Below are 22,198 nucleotides of genomic sequence, written 5' to 3'. Positions count from 1 at the left end.
AATTATGGATAGCGGTGCAGCAAGCATGGATGTAAATACCTTTGGAACGTTTTCGCGAACTCAATGTCTGGCCGTGTGACTGCCCTTATACGGACGAAAGGTTGGCCTACCCGTTACTAGGTAGATATCTCAATTTCTGTCCACTCAGTGTATATAAATAACAGAAGATAGGCAGGCAGAGTGGAATAAACAAGGACAATATTTGAATCAAGATAAAAAGGAAGGGCAATGTGGAAGGAATATGTATGTAAAATTTTGAATATGTTAAATGAAAGACAAATATTAGCAATAAATAACAAATTTAGACCTGTATATGGCCGAAACCAAAAGAGTGTGAAATATCACAAAATGTAATAATCCACCAAAAAAGGAAAAGAATAAATCAATGAAATAACAGAAATTAGTAAACGTAGAAAAGAAAAAAAAACGCGTAAGAAATACGTATCTAAAAATTATGAATAATTTAAATGTAGCCAAGAGTAGCCAAGTAACCAATGTAGCCAAGAGCCAATAAAGAACAAATTTAGACCGGCTCCCATTAACTAAGGCCGAAACCAAAGGGGTGTGAAATATTTAGAAATAAGATACAGTAAACCAGCTGTATAAGGGGAGGAGGGAAAACAAAAAAAACCAAAAACAAAACATACTATATAAAACAAACAGAAAAAAGACGACCATTGTATCCAATGTGGCCAGAAGGCCACTGGACACCATAATGGTGGAATATGCTGCATTTTGAATGCAATGCAAATCATTGCAACGGAAGAGACTGACAAAATGAAAGTCAGATAGACGAAGTTTCAACCCGGATTTAAGCGACTTTAGGACATTGGAGCATGTGCAACATATTCCCTCCTCCCCAGTAAATTCATCCCAACTCTGACTTATTTTTGAAGATTCAGACTGTACCATAAAAGTTCTTAAAATGATAATAATAATATGCACGCTAAACAAAGCTGAAAAATAAAAATAAGAAAATACATAAAAACAAGAAGACATAAGCCCAAGTGTTTATACGACCTTTATTTTCTTATACCCCTAGAATAGGTCCGGAATTTTTTGCACAAACTTTTGAAACAGCCTGTATATTGTGGAGTTCATACATGTTTATTTTTTATAACACGAAAAAGCAACAGCACAATAATATTCGATAAAATATCGATTACATCATTCGAATGATTTATAATTACTAATTACTAATCATTACACTAGGGAACATCATTCAAATGATAGTATTATCGATCGAATTGTCATATTCAAATCGCTTATGCCTGTCACGTGTGCCTCCCCCCCCTTTTAAAAAAATTGAGATAAAATAATTAGGTGAGTGTTTTTTTCCCTTATTATACTATATGTTGCAACATTATTCACTGTATACTAAGATACTGATGCATATTAAGACAATTAAAATATAATTATTTAAATTTGACAAAAATATGGTAATCATACCTGAAACAACATATCAGAAACTTAGAATTCTTCTCAAGTATCGCGAGATTATTCAAAAAAAAGTTAAGAAAATAAGGTGAAGTGGCAAACAGGAAATAAATTTAGCACAATGCACGAAGAATAAGAAGGAAAGATAGTATTTGATATCAGCTGATTGAGCGATATTATAACACAGTAACTTTTAGTTCATTTATGCATTCTCATTCTAAAATAAAAACATTCTAAAATTGCAGCATTCTCATTCTAAAATTGCAACCATTTGAATTCCAAGCTTTCATTAATAACAACATTCCTGAAAGATTCGAATTATCGCTTACGTGCTCCATCACGTGACAAAGAATGCCAAACGATCGACACGCGCTTCACTGCTCATTATGTTAAATTGAAAACGCTCAAAATGGCTGATAGCTATTTATGCCACCTGTGTAATTTAAGATTTATTTATTTTGCCAAAAATTATTTCACAGTTTTGCAATCATAGCATTTCTTTTTTTCCAAGACGGAAAAAATAAAAATCATACCGGGCTTGGTTTATTAGTAATATCAATCTCATGGATATTTATACTATTGTTCATTTTTTTATGAATTTTTACAATACACTAAGGGGGCGCTAATACAAAGGAAGTTAAATGCAGAATATTCTATAAATTTTTAAACAAAATATAAAAGAGTATTAAATTTTTTATAACATAAATCATAATTTAAGCTTTTTTCACACAAACTTATTACTTCATTTAAAAATATAAATCGAAAAAATATATATACATGTACACTGAAAGGACAGAATTCTTGTGATATCTCGTTCCTGGGTAACGCGACGCTGTCACCCCTCTCGCTAGTGAACCAACCGTTTGCTAGGTATATAGGTACACTGCATTCACGTAGACGATAATTCCATGTAAGTATGGATAAAGGTCGTGAGTTAACCGACCTTGAAAGCTGGAGGATAGTGGGTGCTCGACGCATGGGCCACTCTATCGCGGAGGTGGTACAGAAATTGAACTGTCCCTGTTGGACAGTACCGAGAGTGTATCCGAAATATGCTATTTCCGGAATAACATTTCATCGTGGACAGCGCTGTGGGAGGAGAAAAGTGATGGATGAATGTGGCTGTCGACGTTTGTCCCGCATTGTTTCAGCCAACCGGAGAACGACAGTGGCACATATCATCACCGACTTCAACGAGGAACATCTCCAGCAAAACCATCGGCGATCATTAGTCGCAATAGGTTATGGGACCCACAAGAATCCCACTGCTAACACCACGACACAAGGCTGTACGCCTCAACTGGGAGAAAGAACATCGGCACTGGACCTTGGATGATTGGAGACGGGTCTCCTGGTCCGATGAGTCCCGTTTCCAATTATTTCGAGCGGACAGGAGGGTGTGTACCTGGTGGAAACCGCACGAAACTATGCACCTGTCATGTCAACAAGTAACTGTTGAGGCAGGTGGACGGTATGGTTCCAACAAGAGGTTCCAACGTATGGCATACGTTGGAACCTCTTGTTCGTCTAGATGCATCTCTGAACGGTCCAAGTTACGTGTCCATCCTTGCAGATTATCTGCATCCCTTCATGATCATCGTGCACCCACAGGGAAATGGACTCTTCTAGCAAGACAATTTGCCTCCCCACAGAGCCGTGGTGACTAGAACATGGTTCGAAGAGCATTATGAAGATTTTACCACCATGGAATGGCCTCCCTGTTCAACGGACATGAACCCTGTGAAGCATCTTCGGGATGCTGTGGAAAGGTCTGTTCGAGCTTTGGATCCTCCACCCAGGAATGCGACAGAATTATGGATAGCGGTGCAGCAAGTACGGATGGAAATACCTGTGGAACGCTTTCGTGAACTAGTGAACTCAATGCCTCGTCATGTGAGTGCCCTTATCCGAGCGAAAGGCGGGCTTACCCGTTACTAAATAGGTATTCCATGATTTCTGTCCACTCAATGTAATGTGTGCCGATAGTAATAGAACCACTTATTGGTTTTAAACTGTTTAAAACCTCGCTCTTCTCTGTCTCTCTCTCTTTTTTTTTTTTTTTCAGGTTGTTCAGTACCCCTTAGCAACGTGTATTGAACTCAAATTTTTATAGACTGTAATTGTTTCTAAAAAACAGAAGTATAATGGATATATTATTATTATTATTATTAAATCAATTTTATTAACCATTTTGGTTAATCTTCTGAACAGCCTGCTGTTTAGAGGATGTCTAGTTCTAGTATTGGGAACGTGATAGAATAACAATTGAGCCAAATTACTATGTATATTCACTGGCTGAAAAATTAGAAACCTTTTGCTGTTGTTGTAAGGTTTTAGGAGCATCAGCGAGTAGGGCCTGTCTGTAAATTGCGTGTGCTTTGTGGTCAATTTTCTGTTTGCTTGGCAAAAAACTGAAGTTTCGGGGATAAAAAACAATGCTACCCTCGCCAGAAACAAACTAACTCAGCCACTCTATGAAAAAAGGCCCATAAAAATTCCTCCTGTCATCGACAGCACTCACACTCAGGTTTCTTCCACCCGGTGTGAAGAGGACGGCGATTCTACCAACTGTGCTTCCCACGAGGGTTGAAATCGTGTGAATTTGTGATCACACATTGTCACAATGTGTGAACCCAAAGACACGTGATCTTTCCGATTTTCAGAAAATTGTTATTTTTGGAGTACGTTTAGCAGGAGCCACAATTAAGAAAAATAAAAGAAACCACTGGTGTGTCGAGAACAACCATCTGAAAAGTATACAATGAGTATAAGACGGGAGGTGAATTCAGTTCTAAAAGGAAGAAAAGCGGCAGAAAGTTGGTACGCCAAGAACGAGAGAGCAGGGTATCTAAAGCGAATTGGGAGTCAGAATAGCTCTAGGGTGCAGCAAATGACTGAAAATTCAATCAAAACAAAGAAGGATCCATTTCCAAACGACCTATGTGGAGAGATTTAAAGATTCTCGGATTTGGTAGACATGTGCCTTTTCTTTCTAAAAAAAATCAAAAAGAATTCAACTGCAGGGTGCCACCAATGCCAAGACTCTACTATGAAACAGTGGAGAAACATCATGCTGTCTGACTAGCCTCGACGAGGTTTACGTAGTTCTTGATTTGGTAGGTTGAAAGTGTAACGTATATTTCACGAAGTCATGCATCCAGACTCTTTTGCGCTCACCACTCAAACGGCTGGAGGTGATATCATGGTATGGATATGTTTTGTTGGAACGGACTGGGTTCGCTCATTCCGTTAGGAGGTCGTGTTACCTCCAATGAATACCTTTCTGTCGTATTGAACCAACTTCACTCTGCAATGCTTCATTTTTACCCAGATTGCGATGGATTCTTTGAAGACGACAACGCAACTATCCACCACATGAGAAAACTGTATCTGAATCGTTCGAAGAACATTCCTAAGTTTTCTAACATGTGCCCTAGCCGCCTGATTCTCCAGATCTGAATCTGATTGAGAATGTTTGGAACATGTTGTAAAGGACAGTTCGGCTTCTCTGCCAACCACAATACTGCACGTGACAAATCCTGATGGAAGAATGGTGAAATCTGGAGGTAGATTCCGTCAGATACCTAATGGAATCCATGCCACGACGTGTACGGACTGTAATTCGGGCAAAAGTTGGTTCTACTTAGATACTGAATAAAGGTTTCTAATTTTTTGGCGAGTGAGAATGGAATTATTCTTACAATAGGAGGCTTGCTAAATATACGGAACCAATTTTCACTGAAAATAGGGGGAAATGATCAGGTCCCACTGTAGCCTTGTTAGGAAGATTCTCAGTTTTATGCATTATAGCGATGTCATTCATCCTTCAGTTGTTTCTTAGGATTCCATATTGGAGAAATGGCGTTATATAGAGAACTGTTCTATTAATGGACCTCCTCAAATACCGTGAGGGCAGCAGCACACGGTATTTGAGTAGAAGACCGGTTTGAAGTCCCTGACTGATAAATACGGTCGATCTACCAACACGCACTGGACCAGCGTAGCAGATTATGGTCCATTTTTCTCTCAACATGAATCGATGCGGAGGCTTCCATTCTGCAGTAGATTGATAATGGCTGCAGTTTATTTATTTTTTATTCTTTACCTATTAAAGGTCATATTGGTCCACTTGAGGAACAGCCTTTCGTCCATGTCCAAGTGGCTTTTGTAGTGGCTGAGTATTCTCAGAGACATTCTAATCCGTGAAATGATATACTGTAAGACGGTGCTGTGTTTTTATTTTGAACCTGAGAAAAATGACTCTTCCTCTCCGTTTTCAAGGTCATGTTTCAAGGTGCATAGTATCTTGGGGGGGGGGGGATGACGAACAGGTGTCGGCGAGTGACCAGAAGAGAAAACAAAAAAGGGTCTAGTAGAGTTGACACATCAGCAGTGGAAAAGCACATCTAAACTTGATCATCCCTGGTTGGTGGAATTTAATGTCTTTTGAGGTCAAGGGAATAATAAAGTTGAGATCAATTCCGAAAGGGCCCCTGCTTGGGGAAAGGCATGGGAAAAGTTAGTTCTGTGAGTTTGAAGTTGAAACAATGAATGGATATTGACTATTCTATTAGATTCGGTTCATACGTTCTGACAATTGAAGTGGAATTTAAACTGTATTTTCATTAAATTTCTAAAAAATTAGAAACCTTCATTTATTACAATCAGTTATACGATTACGTTACTTTTTCAAAATCGAAAGGCGTGCCATATGTGGCACGTCAACCATAACTGCTGTTTCTTTTTCACCACCAATAAAATCGACACAATTTCCACTTGGAAGAAAAAAAAAAAAAATTACATTTCAGAGTCAGGCGCTAATATTTAAGTTCACGCGCTTTGGGTGATAATGATTCAAGCCCGTGTGATGGCTAAATACGGTGTTGTTCTCGTGTCCTCTCTATCATGTGAACTCCTCTGACCGTGTGGTCGTACCGGAGTATAAACAGATGATTTATTTACTTTCCGAAATCCACCGGCGCTGTTTACCACCGTCCATTTACATATACATTTATTATCGAACCAATCAAAATATTTCTATGAATTTATGAATCGAAGTACAAATTTAAAAATTTGATATTTTGAAAAACGTAATGCAACCAATGTGATTTCAGAAAAAATGTATTACATTAATATTATATATTACGATTTAAAAATGACCCTTGAATATATTTCAATTATTTCTGTAGGAGATATTACAAATGCAGAATAGAAAGTGGAAATCACAGAAATGATTATATTTATTTAAAATGTCAAATATTATCCTGGCAGATATTTATAGTCAGCAACTCAGCTGATATGACAAGCCATAAGTCTAACGGCAACCAACCGCATGTCCTAGCAATCATCCTTCGGTTGGTTTATCGATTAGTATTTCCTGTAGTCTGCAGTAGGGCGACTAGTGAAGGCACGAGGACAAGAAATTTACAGTATAAGGTCGAGGTCGTTGCAGTTTACATTCTGCCCCCTGAGGGCCTCGAATATGGGCATGTATTGCCTTCGACTTCCACTAACAAACCAGATCTTTTGGTTCTAGAGGATCCTATTTAGTTCAGTAATAAGGAATGGTACAAAATAAGAAACAACATACTTTATCAAACAAACAAGATATTTGACATCGAACACAAACTTACTCGGTGTTGAATTCGAATTCACAGCAAACGAATGGTTACGGACACCGAAAAAACCAACAGATAATCAAATACGGACGACGAATCTTCGTAATTCTAGCAACGCTTCGTGTACGTAGGAATACCAGAAATACTGCTCGATAAGTTGCCGGAACTAGCAGCTTCAAACGTTGGCCTGTTGTCGGTAGACAGACGGCACGTTTTACTGTCGATCGTGGACACGTCTGCTAGGATTACGCCAGGAATTCTTATTTATTTTAAAGTATTTTGGCCTTTGGTAGATAATCAGGCAAAATCTTAAATACGATTCAGAAACACAGTAGTTTCGAAGAAAGGCAGAACTACTGATGGCTGAGAGCCGGATTTAAGATTTCCGGAATTTTTTTTTTTTATAAACAGAAGCTTTTTTGTTCCAAAAATATTATTTTGTAAATCGGGCAACCCCTTTTTCATCCTAAACAGGCAAATGATCACAGAACGCGCCCATTGTGTCTGTGATCGTTTGCCTGTTTTTGAATAAAAAAAGCAGCCTAATCAAAATCCTACAGTCAATAATCAGCGATATTCAGACAAAGGTACTTACCACATCCTGTATCATTAGAATCTCCTTCGCTGGGTTCAGGTTTTCCAATGTTGACCAATCCCTGGTTCGTCTTTCCCAAGTCAATTGTATCTAGCGATATCTCTATTTCTTCATCCACCACTATAAACCCAGGGGAAAGTGCACCCATCTGCGGTTCTTCCTTCACTCTGACCCAGCTCAAAGGTTCGATATCTAGGGGGGAGGGGGGGAAGAAAAGACAGTATTAATCCAATGAAGACCCACAATTGTTTATTCAAATCTTTATTTTCACTTACAAAGACATAAACAAAATGCTGTGATTATATTGATTTTAATTATTCCAGGTTCTTTAAGTGTATTTAGAGACATACTTTTCTGTTTGGTATATAAGGATCCTACGTTGTCCCGTTTATCCGATATTTGAATGCGCATTACATATCGGATAAACGGGTCAACGTGTTTTTTTAATAAAATTTTAATGTAAGGTTATATAATTGTTTTCAGTTATATTTTTTAAGGTTTAAAAAATTCATTAATAGCCCTTCAAATAAAAAAAAAGGTATTTCAATCAGTAAAACTCTTAACTGGGATTAGATAGTGAAATTAAATTGGCTATTTGTTTTTAAAAAGTGTATTTGGACAAAGTAGAATGTTTAAGATTGCTCTTCCAGTGTTTGATCGTCGTGGATAGTCCAAAGGCGAGGGTATTGCTTGAATTGGATTGGAAAGCCTTCTAATTGATAAAGTTTATGTTTTTTAAAAGCTCATGAGGATTTTTAAAAAAAAAATGATTTTGTTAATAAAAGTAATCTCTTTTGGGCAATCCCAAAGAGATTACTTTCAACGGGGTGAAACTGCGCAGGGTTAATATAATATAATATTACTTCGACTTGAACATTATCGAACCCAATTTAGCAAGTCCATGGTTCCTAACCTTTAATGGTAGAAAGAAATGAAAAAAAGAAATATACTTACAATTTTATTGACAAAGTTACAGCAAATTGGACAAAAACAAATCTACAAGATTGGCTATCATGGTGGCCATTATTCTTGAAGATAACGCCAGTTGATGTGCTCCCCCCAAAGAACAGAGTTCTAAGAAGTCATTCCAATTATAAGGCACACACACACGCACGCACACATACACAAGTTGTCATATGTTCCCGCGGTCCATGGTGTTTCATTAAACTGAAGGGCTTAAAACAGGAATTAGATTTTAAATCTTCCAGGCAACAGATTATCACCATTTAGAGAATTCTCGGAAAGGATTAACAAACGTGCATTCTTTTAGTAAGAAATTTCACCCTCCGTTGTTTACAATGATTCGAAAAACATCGATACAGTTAACGCCCTCTGGTAACAGTCACCGGAATTAGAACAATATGGAAACTTCATACATTTGGTGAAGTTTATTTGTGATAATAAAGTACCATATTTTATCACACCTGCAGCAGATTTTAGTAGCTGACCTAGAATTAGGGGTATTATATATCATTTCATGGAAAAAGTACATTAATTAAGCGCGCGCAGTACACACAAGTAGCACCCTTGGGAGTTTTAGAAACTCGAATGCCCTCGCAGAGGTTGTGAACAACTATTTTTGTTAACAAACTATCGGGAAAATACGATTATATCTTTTATATACAGGATTTTTTTAAAGCATCTCCATCGATGTGTACAGATTCATTTCTAATGGCTTCATGATGCTCAACCTTAAAAAAAATGTGGCACGCTACGATAATTCGTCGACAGATGGCATCACAGGCATCTGTACGATAAACAACATGATATAATATGAGTAAAATATGAATAAGGATTAACAATAGTTTTTTTTCAATTGGCACTTTTTTGTTGTTTCTCTTGTGTTAGGGAGGGGGGGGGTTGATGAGGGATAAAGGGAAGCAAAACGGGACTGACTAAAATTCTCTTAACCTGTACACTATAAAAAAATAGCATTTAAAATTGACGAGTCTTCTGATGATTGATTTGTTCCTGTTCAGGTACTGATGGTCCATCTTTGGGTCCAGCGAAGATCACAGAAGATCTATTTAATGTTTTCGTCACTGTCATCATGCTGACGTCGTCTGTGGTCAAGTAAATGATCTCTCCTGGTGAAACTCTTGTGGCACACATCACATTGAACTTGAACCACCATCTCGGAGTGTCTGGAAGTTGGCAGTTGTCCAGATACCACAAGACTGGAATAAAAACATCGATTATCTACCCTCTTGTGTCGATGATGTCTCAAACACCACTCCAATTCTTTCATTTTCAGCCAGTCTGGATCTCTGCTATGTGCAAACAGAGGAGACCCTGGTAGGAAATTAAAAAAAAAAAAAAAGAAAAGAAATTAGATTTTATTTCCTTTAAAAAAATTTTCTCCATTGTATGAATTATCTGTTAATTTTTTATTTTATTAATTCAAGTTTTTTTTATTCCAAAGATCAGATTGTAAAAATGTAAAGTTGTCTAAATCAAAGTTTACTGTGACGTCATTCACACAAAATGTTAGAGAAAATACATTTTGGTAAATTATGAATATTTATTGAAAGAAACCCTCATTACAAAGCGCTGTTTTTCTTTGACAGCGATAATAACAACAAATTACATAATATCAACTTCCAAATAATTAACAAGAATTACACAAAAACATAATTAAATAGTTGACGAGAAGAAGACTAAAAGTCTGTCATAATTAGTGGATCATTTTAATAAAATATATTATATTCTATATTATAACCAGGCACATTATCTTCAAAATCGAAATAACAGAGCAATTTCTGAACTTATTTCATCTATGTGATGAATCAATACTTTTTTCAAGGTAGTGTACTATATTAAAACTACACAGGCATTTATTAATTTAAAAAAAAAAAAATTCTTTTCTATACAGTTCTTTCTTATAAACACCAAACTTTCCAGTTGTCACGTGATAAGTTTTTTAATACAAGAGAGCCAAAAAAACAGGTTTCTATGACGACCACTTTAGAAAGCCAATTTCTAGATACGCACGTGCTGCAGTAGTTTGGCAACTTTCCAATTCTCGTTGCTAATAAACAAACAAACAAAGAAATAAACCAGACTTCCGCGATTACCATGGCAACCATTTTTAATGAGTCAATTTCAATGCAAGCACGTGCTGAAGAGTTGGCAAAGTTCCAAATGAACTAAACTGCTTAAGGCTTGTAGCATTAAGTGTTTTGGGCCATTCAATTAAATTTTTTTTTATTGATTTTTTTTAAAGTCCTTATTAAATATTGCACTTTGAGAGCAATGCCTTCTCTCTATTTTTTTTTTTTTTTTTGTGACACTATAAAGAAATTAATTCTGATAATTTCAATAAAATGAATACAATTCCATCTATACAATAAACAATGTAAATCAAAATAACGTACAGATAAATTTAACAAATCTCTGAAATATTTCTTGTCCGTCCTCAGTAAACTCTATGAATCGACTTCATGTGGTATTTCAAGTTGTCAGTCCTCGTGAAAGGTTTGTGACAAATACAACAGCGATAGAATTCTCTATGAGGCTGATGACGTTTCATATGTCTCCTTAAAGAATAAATGTCAAAGAAAGTTCGTTGACAATACGAACAAACAGCAGAGTCGTCATTGTTTGAAGAGTTAGTTTTTGCAAAACCTCCTCGGTGTGGCAGTGACCCAGACTTCCAGCATTCCTCTGCATCTACGGGGTGTAGAAAAAAAAAAAAAAGAAGCAAAGAGTTAGTGGGGAAAAAATAAACAAAATAGTTTGAAAAATGTATTATTTTATTATTATTATATTTATTTTGTTGTCGTTGTATACTTTGGTACTGGACAATAAAGAGCAATAATTTTCATTGTTGCGCCAACAATTGGCGCAGTTTGATTTGAGTTTGTTTCGTTGTTGTTGGAGCAGTTTAACAATTTGAGTAGTTTAACAATGAGTTTGTAACCATTCTATCTTGCTGCAGTTTAACAATTGGAGCAGTTTAACAATGAGTTTGTAACCATTCTATCTTGCTGCATTTAACAATTGGAGCAGTTTAACAATGAGTTTGTAACTATTCTATCTTGCTGCATTTAACAATTGGAGCAGTTTAACAATGAGTTTGTAACTATTCTATCTTGCTATTGTAAAAATCTTGTAAAAAATCCAAATAATATTTGCCTTTGATTAAACTGTTGTATCTTGTCACAAACATACTTTTTTTGTTGTTGTTTTATTAACTAGAAGCCATTTTAAATGCAGCACCAATACGTAATTACGTACAACAAACATAAATCTTTATATTAAGGGATTTTAAAGTCATTTGGCAGTATACCAAACTGGTAGCACAGAACATAAAATTAATGTTTCTGTAAAACAGATGGAAGGAAAATGAAGCCAAGAAAGTATTATTTGATTAGAGTGTCCATAGTTTAAATACTTTACTAGCGATATAACTTCCTTTTCTAAACATACTGGAATGAATGTTTGTGTTGATTTAATTAATGAAAAATATGAGTAAATTTGAACTGCGATGGGAATTTTATATGAAATAAGAAACTACAATGACTTGATATTAGAATTTTATTATTTAGATATCTAACAGCGGTTACAACATAATAAATTGTCATTTTATAAGATTTCATTTGCCTTAAACACTACATATAAGGTTTGAAGTCCCAGTATGATGATTTCACACAATGAAAATAAATCATTTTAAAATCCCCAAGTATTTATTCAGATTAAATAACCCATTTCAAATCTATTCTCGGATATTTTTTATATTAACTTACCTCCACCAGTACTGAAAGACACGTGGGTGAAAGAATCTATGCCATACATAAATACTGTAAGTACGTGTTTTGGGACTAATCTACTGGTTTCTTAAGGATATAAATTTCAAATTCTTATATAGATGCTTAATTATTAGATAATGACTAGAGCAGCTGGCCTCTTACAATTGTAATAATTTATTTCATTTTTTTTTCTTTTATTATTATGATGAAGCCTTCAGCCAGTCTGGGGTTGGTTAGTAGATAAATATAATTCCAGAATAAAGCAAAAAAAAAAAAAAAAGGGAATTATCACAGGGAAAAAGAAGTTAATTTAAGAGGTTGGGAAAAATCATCCGGGTAGTCCATGGACTAGTCTCTTGTGTTGTTTCATATTGTCTCTCCTGGTGAAGCTCCGATGACAGACATCGCATTGAACAGTTTCACGTACCATCAGGTGACACTTCATATGTCTTCGAAGATGGGGGATGCTTGAGAAAGTTATATTGCAATAGACACAGCGGGGCTCCTTCCACCCTCCTTTTAAGCAGCGTTCCCTACCTGCTCTTCTCATCCACATGTGGGATTTGGAGTAGATGGATACACCTAAGGGGGTAAAAATGACACGAGTTATTTCAGTTTAAGCTTTGAGAGGAGTGGCTATAGTGGGAGTGGTATAAACTAAAGGCGAGTGTAAGTTATCTGGGCAGACAATTTTCTGATTTGATTTCTCCTTTGTTAGTATTTCAACCGACCCCTTAGTTGAGTTCAACAAACACAGGTCTCTTACGAAGAATAAATTTATTCAAAGATTTAATGTACATTGTTTTTCCATGTTCCACGTATCCATTCCAGTGACGTAGCCATGGCAACAGTTTCCACGCTTTGGTAGTCTAGCAACCGTGCACGTACCTCTTATGCTGTTTCATGTTATCTTTGTTCGAAAAATCCCGCAAACACAAATCGCATCGAAATCGTTCTCTGATCGCTAGATGGCACTGCATGTGCCTTCTTAGATGTTGCAGACGAGATAGGATCCTGTTGCACAGGTTACAACGATATTCCTTCTTCCTTTGACCTTCGTAATTTCTTCTCTTCACGCTCCAGTCCATATTTTCCATTGACCTTCGGTATCCTAAAAGAATAATCAACGCTATTAATCAGTTTAAAAAAATATAATAAAAAGGGTGGGGTATAGTTGATTGTGAAGTTTTTGTGTTTAAATAAACCACCAGGCGATTATAGTTAGAAAAATATTTATTATGATATTTAAGTAACAAAACAAAATCCATTTGATACGTAATTTCTAACATTTCAACCATAATTGATTCCAGTTTTAAACCCATAACAATTTTACTTCCAAAGTTACAAACCCGTTGTTTATTCCATAGTCGTAAATTCAATTAGAAGGCATCAAGGCAATATCAAAATATTTCTTTTTATCAACGATTATGTATGGTCCTCTTGTGGTATTTCATGTCATCTTTCCTTGAGAAATCGCGAGAACACAAATCACATCTAAACCTTTCTCGCACCTTCAGGTGGCATTGCATATGTCTTCGAAGATGGCTCTTGCTGGACAAAACCTTATTGCAAATACTGCAAGTGGTATTACGAATTGCCGTCAATTCTCTGGTTGTCATCCAGCTGATATCGAACGCTAAATGAAAAAAAAAAAAAAAAAGATTTAAAACTAAACAAATACGAGAATGGGTTGAGGTTTGTTTATGGTATCTAAGAATTTTATGTATCGCCCGTGAAGAAATAGCAAGAGTTCATTGGATCTACGACCGGTCCAACCTAAACGCCCCTTGGAGTGACTCTAGGATTAAACAAACAAAGACAACGCGTTTTGGCAAACCTTTATTGTCATTAACACTACAAGAACCATTAGGGGAGTCACTGCTAAATCCCGTGCACATATTTTCTATGTTGCTTCATATTGTCTTTGTTGGAGAAGTCCCGGGAGCAGAGATCACAACGAAATCGTTCTCGGATTTCCCAGTGACATTCCATGTGTCTTCTAAGATTGTCTAAACGCGACAGGACCTTATGGCAAAGAGTGCAGCGATGTTCTTTTTTCCCTTGTTGCTTGCTGTCTTTTTCTTTGCTTGTCCAATCCATCATTTCGGTCCATCCCAGCACATCGAATCCTGTAAAGACAACCACCGAATGAGTGCGAACTATTCAGTGCGTGGTGGGAATGAGTAAGCAGATGGAGCAGTTACATCAGTGAGGTATTGCTTATTGGAGATACCACGAACAGAAGTCAAGGTTTCTTAAAACTTTATTGAAAATTTGTGTACATGTTTCTGGTGTCTTTTTAGGCTATCTTTATTACAGAAATCGCGAAAACATATGTCACATTGGAAGCACTCTCGTATATCCAAGTGGCACTGCATATGTCTTCTCAGATGGGCCAATCTCGAAAGAACCCGGTTACAAAGTTTGCAACGATATTGCATATATTTCCCTTTTCCAAGTTCGATGCTTTTAAAAAGTTGGATTTCCTTGAGATCCATGTTCTTTAACGCGTTTAAATCCCTTCCTAAAATTAAAAAAAAATAAAATAATAAAATAAATAAAAGTTAGCATGGGAATATAAAAATCTGTTAATTATCCTTCTGTGTAACGTCGAAGAAACATGTATATGCATGTTACGTTTCTACTGTACACGTGACATTAATGTAGACTTCTCACAAGTTATAAAGATTTTTATTATTTACATAAATTTGCATAATCGGTGTACGCATTTTAAATTTTCAGATGTCATGCTTTTACTTATTTACAGAATAGTCATCGTGCGCGTGACATTTCTTCATTTACATATTATAACAACATACTTCGTGCTCTTTCCATACCACAAAATATTTCTAGCCAAATAAATTCGCCATTATGGGCATTGCAGCGCGAAATGACTTCAACCATGGACCGATAGTTGGCGTCTGAGGAGAACCGTGGTGGGTTTATTTCAAGCCAAAAACAAATAACGATTCTTGAGAGTTGTTTTATTCACACAAATTTTAGTAGGCACAGATGAGCTTTACGCATGCGCATTTCCATGAACAAACAGTCTGTGTTTCTTCATGTACTCTTTGGTAGAGAAGTCACGGTGACACAGATCGCACTGATATCTCGGAGGTACCAGTAGGTGGCGCTGCAGGTGTCTTTTCAAGTTTTGACTAGAGGTCACCACAAGGTTGCAGACGGAACAGCGATATCCTCCTTCCTTGTTCACATATTTTCGTCTTCTCTGGGGTCTTCTTCGACCACAGTTGACGTAATACATCGGACTGCATCCTAGAATTTAAAACATCAACTGGTATTAGTAAATGCGTTTATTAAAGCACTTTTTAAAGAGCATATAAGATGCAGGGGTGGTCAGAAATAAGGCAGGAGACGTTAATGATTTACACAATACTTGCTGGTGAAATACTTTATTTGTAATTTTAAAAATATACACAAGCATTTTGCATACAGATCCTGAAAGACAAGCTTGAAAAAGTTTTTCAGAGCATCCCTTATAAACTACAAAAATCATTCAGTCCCCCAGCGCTTTTACTGTTCGCGAACTTCGAGAGAGGACCGATGGTTGGATCCAAAGTTTCATTCCCATTACACTAATTGGCACAAGATTCACCAGCACACCTGTGTCTTTTGAGGTACTGTTTGGTGGAGAAATCGCGGGAACATAGGTAACATTTATACCGGGGTCTCACCGGTAGATGGCACTGCATGTGTCTTTTCAGATTTGGAAGGGATGCCACTATGAGATGACAAACTGTGCATCTGTATCCTCTGGCTCTGCTAAGCAAATACCTGGACTCCGTTTCTTGATTGTTCCATTCCGTTGAGAATTCTACCGAGTTTCCTAAAATACCACACACACAAAAAGAAAGGATTGAAAACATCTTTTTAATTAATATTCAAAAATAAAATATTTAGGTTGGATTAATTTATCCAATGTCAAATCCCTTAGTCCCTCCCCTCCCCTCCCCCAAAATCAGTGTTTATTAATAACAGACTTCATAAACAAACGAGTGGGTTTAAATAAACAATCTTTATTACTCTGTATAGCATATACATGTCCCTCCAAAAAGTTTACGTAATATTTCATAAACCAAATAAAATGCTAAAATAATATAAATCCACTACAGATGGATATAAACTCAGTGTCTTGAGCAGAACTGGTAACAGGACAAAAAAAAAAAAAAAAAAAAAAAAAAAAGAAAAGAAAAGAAAAAGAAAAAAAAAGAAGTTAACGTAATATAATATATTAGGCTTAGTTTCATTCATAATACATATGCTAAGAAAAATGATTCTATACATTATTAATAAGCAATACATCGATCATCTCCAGTTTTATGCAAATATGACAAAAGTTTTTATAAGGGGGGGAAAACAAACATGGTAGAGTGCCATCTACCGGATGGAATTTTATTCACAGCAATGGGTATTTGGCTCTGCACAGTTTTAAAAATATAGAGGTATTTTTAAAGAAATTGTTTATTAGAATTCAGTTCAATCGACATTAATAATTGTACCAATTATGCATTGGTCCTTCCCCCTCCCCCTTGTAGGATTAAGTTCAAAAATAAGGATCCAAACATTGCAGGAAAATGATTACCTTACGTGACCTTTATTTCTTAAGACTAAGATTAATTTATTAAAATTATATTAATAATTGTAATTAATATAATTTTAATAATATAATTCAATAATTAATTTAAAATTTGATTGTTTTTTTTTAGGCTCTGAAATGTATACGTTCTTTAAATGAAAGTTGCAGCTTCAAGCTGTGCTGTTATTAGCTTAGGTTGGTCGGTTTTGCTACTAAAAACCAAAAATAAAAAAAAAAGATGTTTGAATAAGTTAGATTGCATCATCAAGTGGTGTTTCAGCTGACATTTTCGAACTTCAGTTTCGAATCCAAATAATTTTTAATTATTCCTTTCTGTATTGTAGAAAATAAATGGAAAGAGAGAAGGGGGGAAAATTCCAGTAATTATTACATCTTCATTCAGCTTTGGTGATTGGACAGATTTTTTTTTTTGTACGTGCAGTTCTAAAAATATCTGGGCATTTTTAAATATTTAAAAATAAAAAAAAATCCGCAAAATTAAAAATCCCAAATATGTTCCAAATGTTTAATTAAAACAAGAGTATTGATCAAAAGAAACAAACATGGAGTTAGACTGGTATATGTTGATGTCTCCATCTGCTCTTTGGAAGACGTTATGGGCGAGCTGCCTCCATGCTGTCTCGTCTTCAGCAACTTCTTTCAAAGTCCTTCATGCTCAGGCCAGTGTCGCTCTTGATGGTGTCGAGCCAGCGTGTTCTTTGTCGACCTCTTCTCATTGTTCCACTGACCTTTCCTAGCATTGTCGATCTTTCCAATGAATTGGATCGCATTACGTGACCGAAATAGGTCAATTGTAGCTTGGTAATAATGGCTTCCTCTCTGTTCGTAACTTACGCTGTCCATGGTATGCGAAGCAGCTATGATCTTCGTTGTATGGCTCAGTCTTTGTCTTTCCAGATCTTTACCATGTTCATCATTGCGCTGAGCCCAAGTGAAATTCCTCTTTTAATTTCAGGACCAGATTCTCTGCCCCGGTCGATCTTAAATCCAAGAGAGATGAGGTCCTGGACAGATTCGACCTTGTCATCGTTAATTTTAACTTCTCCAGTCCCAGCTGTCTCATAATTTTTATTTTCTTGAGGTTATGCTGCAGTCCCACTTTCTCGCTCTCATCTTTAACCATTAAAATCATTTGTGTCAGATCTTCCTCATTTTCTGCAAGCAGAGTTGTATCATCTGCATGTCTTAAATTATTGATGCTTCTGCCACCAAATTTCACTCCAATTTCTGAATCATCCAAATACAATTTTCTCATAACTGATTCAGCATACAAATCAAATAGAAATGAGGATGGAAGATTTTTTCCGATTTCAAACCATCTGTATCTCCAAATTTCGTTCTGACAGTTGCTTTTTGGTTGGAGTATAATTATTAGCTCAACCAAGTATGCCGGTAGCCCCAATTCTATCAAAGAATTCCACAATATTTCGTGTTCAACACAATCAAATGCTTTGGTGTAATCGATGAAGCACGTGTACATACCTTTCTGAAATTCATGGGCTGAAATAATGGTCCATGGTAGAAAAATGTTAGAGAATTTGTTGGAGAAATAATTCGTACAATAAATTTGAAATAAGTGACTAAAGAATTAAATAGAAAATAGTAAGAATAAATAAAGAAACACCCCCCCCCTCCCACACACACACAATATATTTATTAGTTTTACACTATTTATTTTTTATATCTTCAGTGAGGTGATATAATCTTATCGATCTTCCTCCTTCAATGTCTAACTAATGTCCAATATTTTCAATTAATTATTTTTTTGAATTTATTTAAAGTCTTCTGTGTTCTTAGAACGTTCTAACCGTTAAAATTTTTATCTTAATCTTAGAGACTAAATATTTACCACACAGACATAAAATATGCGTCTAATGAATCCTCTTTACCTCTTCTTCCTCATGGTAAGATGCATTTTCAGTTTGTTACGCCTTAAACTATCAAATTTTAATAAAACTGAGAGCACTTTTCAACACAGCCACTACACGCAGCGTCACCAATAATTATCATTATTTAATAATGAATAATTAATCAGCGCCACCAATAATTATCATTATTGGTGGCGCTGATTAATTATTAATTATTAATTAATAATAATTAAATGGCTGCATTGTGAGTGTTAATATCTTCCCACTTACAAAGGTGGTGGTACTAAAGAGGAGTTGAGCAATGTAGGCCAGTTGGTTTTACTTCTAAGGTACGAAAGATCATGGAATCTATAGTTAAGGAACAAATTGTACCTTGAATAGATACCAACTTGGATTCGTTAAAGGAAGGTCATGTCTGACCAAGTGGTAAATTGCTTTGATGTAGTCAAAACAGTTGGACATGAGTAACAATTTTGATATTATCTTTCGAGACTAGCAAAGCTTTCAATATCATCTTACATGGAAGACTACTATATAAAGTGGAAGAAGATTGAGTTATCGAGAAGATTCTACAATGGCCAATCTTCAGAGTAGACCAGTGTAACGAATGGAGTCCCTTAGGATTCTGTTTTGGGCCCACTTCTAATTTTCAGTGATATTGATGATGAAATCCTATAAAAAAGTAAAGTGCAGCCATTATCAACCCACTGCAGGATGGAATCCTCCTCAACAATTCATGCTGAGAGAAATGGACCATAATCTGCCACGCTGGTCCAGTGCGGGTTGGCAGATCGACCGTATTCAGCAGTTAGGGGCTTGAACCCCCAATGAAATCCTATGGAAAGTATCAATGTTTGCTATTGGTGGGAAGGTTGGTTAGCAATTCGAGGCTACAAAAAAAATACTTGGATATGTTGTATATACGGTCGGAGAAATGGCAACTAAAGTTTAATGCTTCTAATGCAAGGTTCTATATTTGGAAAACAAATCCTGGAGTCGTGGATAAGCTATGGGGAAAGGGGCCGAAATTGGTTCAGGACAGAAGTTGTTTAGGGGTTACGATTCTGTCAGATATGAAAATTTCCATAAAATTTCATGTCTGACTGAAAACGAGCGGTTAGGAAGGCACATGGTGTTGTCCTGTTCATGATTTGGAGGACCTTTGCTAGTAGGGAGAAAGATGCCATACTCTCTCTCTGTACAAAAGGATGGTTTGACCACATTTGGAACATTGTATTCGGGTCTGAAGATGGCACCCAAGAAGACAAACGTCTGGCGAGGATTCAGGGCAAAGTAAGGCAACCACATTGATGATTAGTGCATGCACATATGAAGAACGGCTGAGAGGGTGTGGACTACAAATTTTGACAACTATACATCTAAGAGTAGATCTGACTGAGTTGTGTAGGTGTTGAATAAAATGAATACGGAAGGTCTGATCTCTTTCATAGATGAGACAAGAACCAAAGGGGTAAAATAAAGACTATATTTCATGAATTTCACCTTTAGGCAACCGGTTATCGAACACTCGAATAACTTTCCTTCCATTTGGCAGAGGCAGCGAGAGTGGCTAACTTCGAAGTTGAATTTGATGTTAGAACATTGTTTATATAGTTTGAATTTTGTTTTTTGGAAACTTATGATGCATGAAAAATCCACTTCCTGGAATCGTTTCCCTTCGGTAATACTCGGGTTAAAGTCAGCAAAAAGACTGTCAACGGAAAGCATCACATCCAGATCACCAGACAATTTGTTTTCTAAGGCGATGTGTTTCTTTATTTTTGGCAACTAGAAGTCACTGGAAGTACTTTCAGATTTTCAGCAGGTTTTCAATCGGTCGAAATTGCACATTTTCAAGCTCTTGGTATCCCTTCCCCCCACCGCTTCCCCGATATGGTACAGATCAGTCGCCTTGTGACTTCCGAATGCTTGAAGAACTTAAAAGGCGGGGGTTATGGAGTTATTCAGATATGCATCTTGGTCCACTTTCATTTGACTTGCCATTGTAAATCCGAAACAAGCATCTGTTGGTAGATTTAATCTGCTCCAAGCCACTTTCATTTGACTTGCCATTGTAAATCCGAAACAAGCATCTGTTGGTAGATTTAATCTGCTCCAAGCCACCATGTTGCGTAAATTGTGAATTCTGCGGTAGCCCAGAAAACAGGCATAGCAACAGAATTATAGACATAGCATGCTGATGCCACAAGTCCTTAGCTTCCCCATAAATAAAAATTTGCCTTTCTCAATTTGCTGAAGTCATGTTGTCAGAGGCATCTGTATCCAACTAGCGTCTGCCTTTTCACAGTCTATTGTTCTCCGGCACTGCGCCCCCCTCACATTACAACAAAGTAATATTAAGGGGACCACTAATTTTAATTATCAGCCAGGCATAATTGTGGTAACACCCTAAAACTGACCATAATCACTGCATCTTGGAAGAGTTATTAAGAATGCAATCCAAGGACATTTAGATTGAAATGGCATTCTGAAAGCCATGGTTTTCTTAAGGGGAAAATCATGTTTGACTAAGCTGGTAAACTATTTTGACACAGTTCCTCATGATGTGATTGTAGGGAACAATTTCGATAGTTTATTTGGATTTCAGCAAAGAATTTGACTGAGTTCCTAATGAGAGGTTATTGTATAAGCTGGAACATATTGCGATTACTGGAAAGATTCTAAGATGGATTTCAGGGTGGCTTCAGAGCAGAATGCAGAGGGTTGTGATTAATGGATATTATTCAGATTGATGTAACGTCAGGAATGGGATCCCTCAAGGATCGGTTCTTGGATCACTGTTGTTTCTGGTTTTCATAAACGAACATTGATGAATGCATAAAGGGCGCGATGTCAAAATTTTCAGATGACAGAAACACCGGGGGAGTCCTTAATGATTAGTGCAAGCAGCACTCCTTCAGGATGACATGAACAGACTTCAAAGATGGTCAGAGAGGTGGCAGCTATGTTTTAACGCTGCTAAACGCAAGTAGAGGAAATAAGGGATCTGAGAGTTATAATACGAACAGATATGAAGTTTTTTGAGCAGTGTAAACAGGCGGCCAGGAAAGTCCATGGTGTCCTATCAATGATTTGTCGAACGTTATCCTGTACAGATAGAGAGGTCATGGTCCCTCTGTAAAAGGCAAATTGTAAGACCACATTTGGAATACTGCATCCAAGTATGGAGACCTCATCTGAATAAAGACATTGAGCTTCTTGAAAGGTCCAAAGACGGACAACTCAGTTGGTTAAAGTGGTAGAAGGGCGAACATAAGAGGAAAGACTCCATTATGTGGGTTACAGAGCTGGGC

The 22,198-nt window shown here is 36.5% G+C and overlaps 1 protein-coding gene across 1 annotated transcript in view; it reads right to left on the bottom strand.

The window, feature by feature from the left end:
• Positions 1-22,198, bottom strand: part of LOC150075875 (uncharacterized) — a 37,851-nt gene that overhangs the window by 4,976 nt on the left and 10,677 nt on the right. The window contains exon 3 of the mRNA XM_090387916.1: positions 7,651-7,842. Within this exon, the coding sequence (XP_090244042.1) occupies positions 7,651-7,842 (192 nt within the window). The remainder of the gene's footprint in view (positions 1-7,650; positions 7,843-22,198) is intronic.

Source organism: Mastigoproctus giganteus, chromosome 13 (assembly GCF_048544385.1).
Source record: "Mastigoproctus giganteus isolate SK-2022 chromosome 13, ASM4854438v1, whole genome shotgun sequence".
Taxonomy (NCBI): Eukaryota; Metazoa; Arthropoda; class Arachnida; order Uropygi; family Thelyphonidae; genus Mastigoproctus; species Mastigoproctus giganteus.
This window is presented reverse-complemented; position numbering and strand designations above follow the sequence as displayed.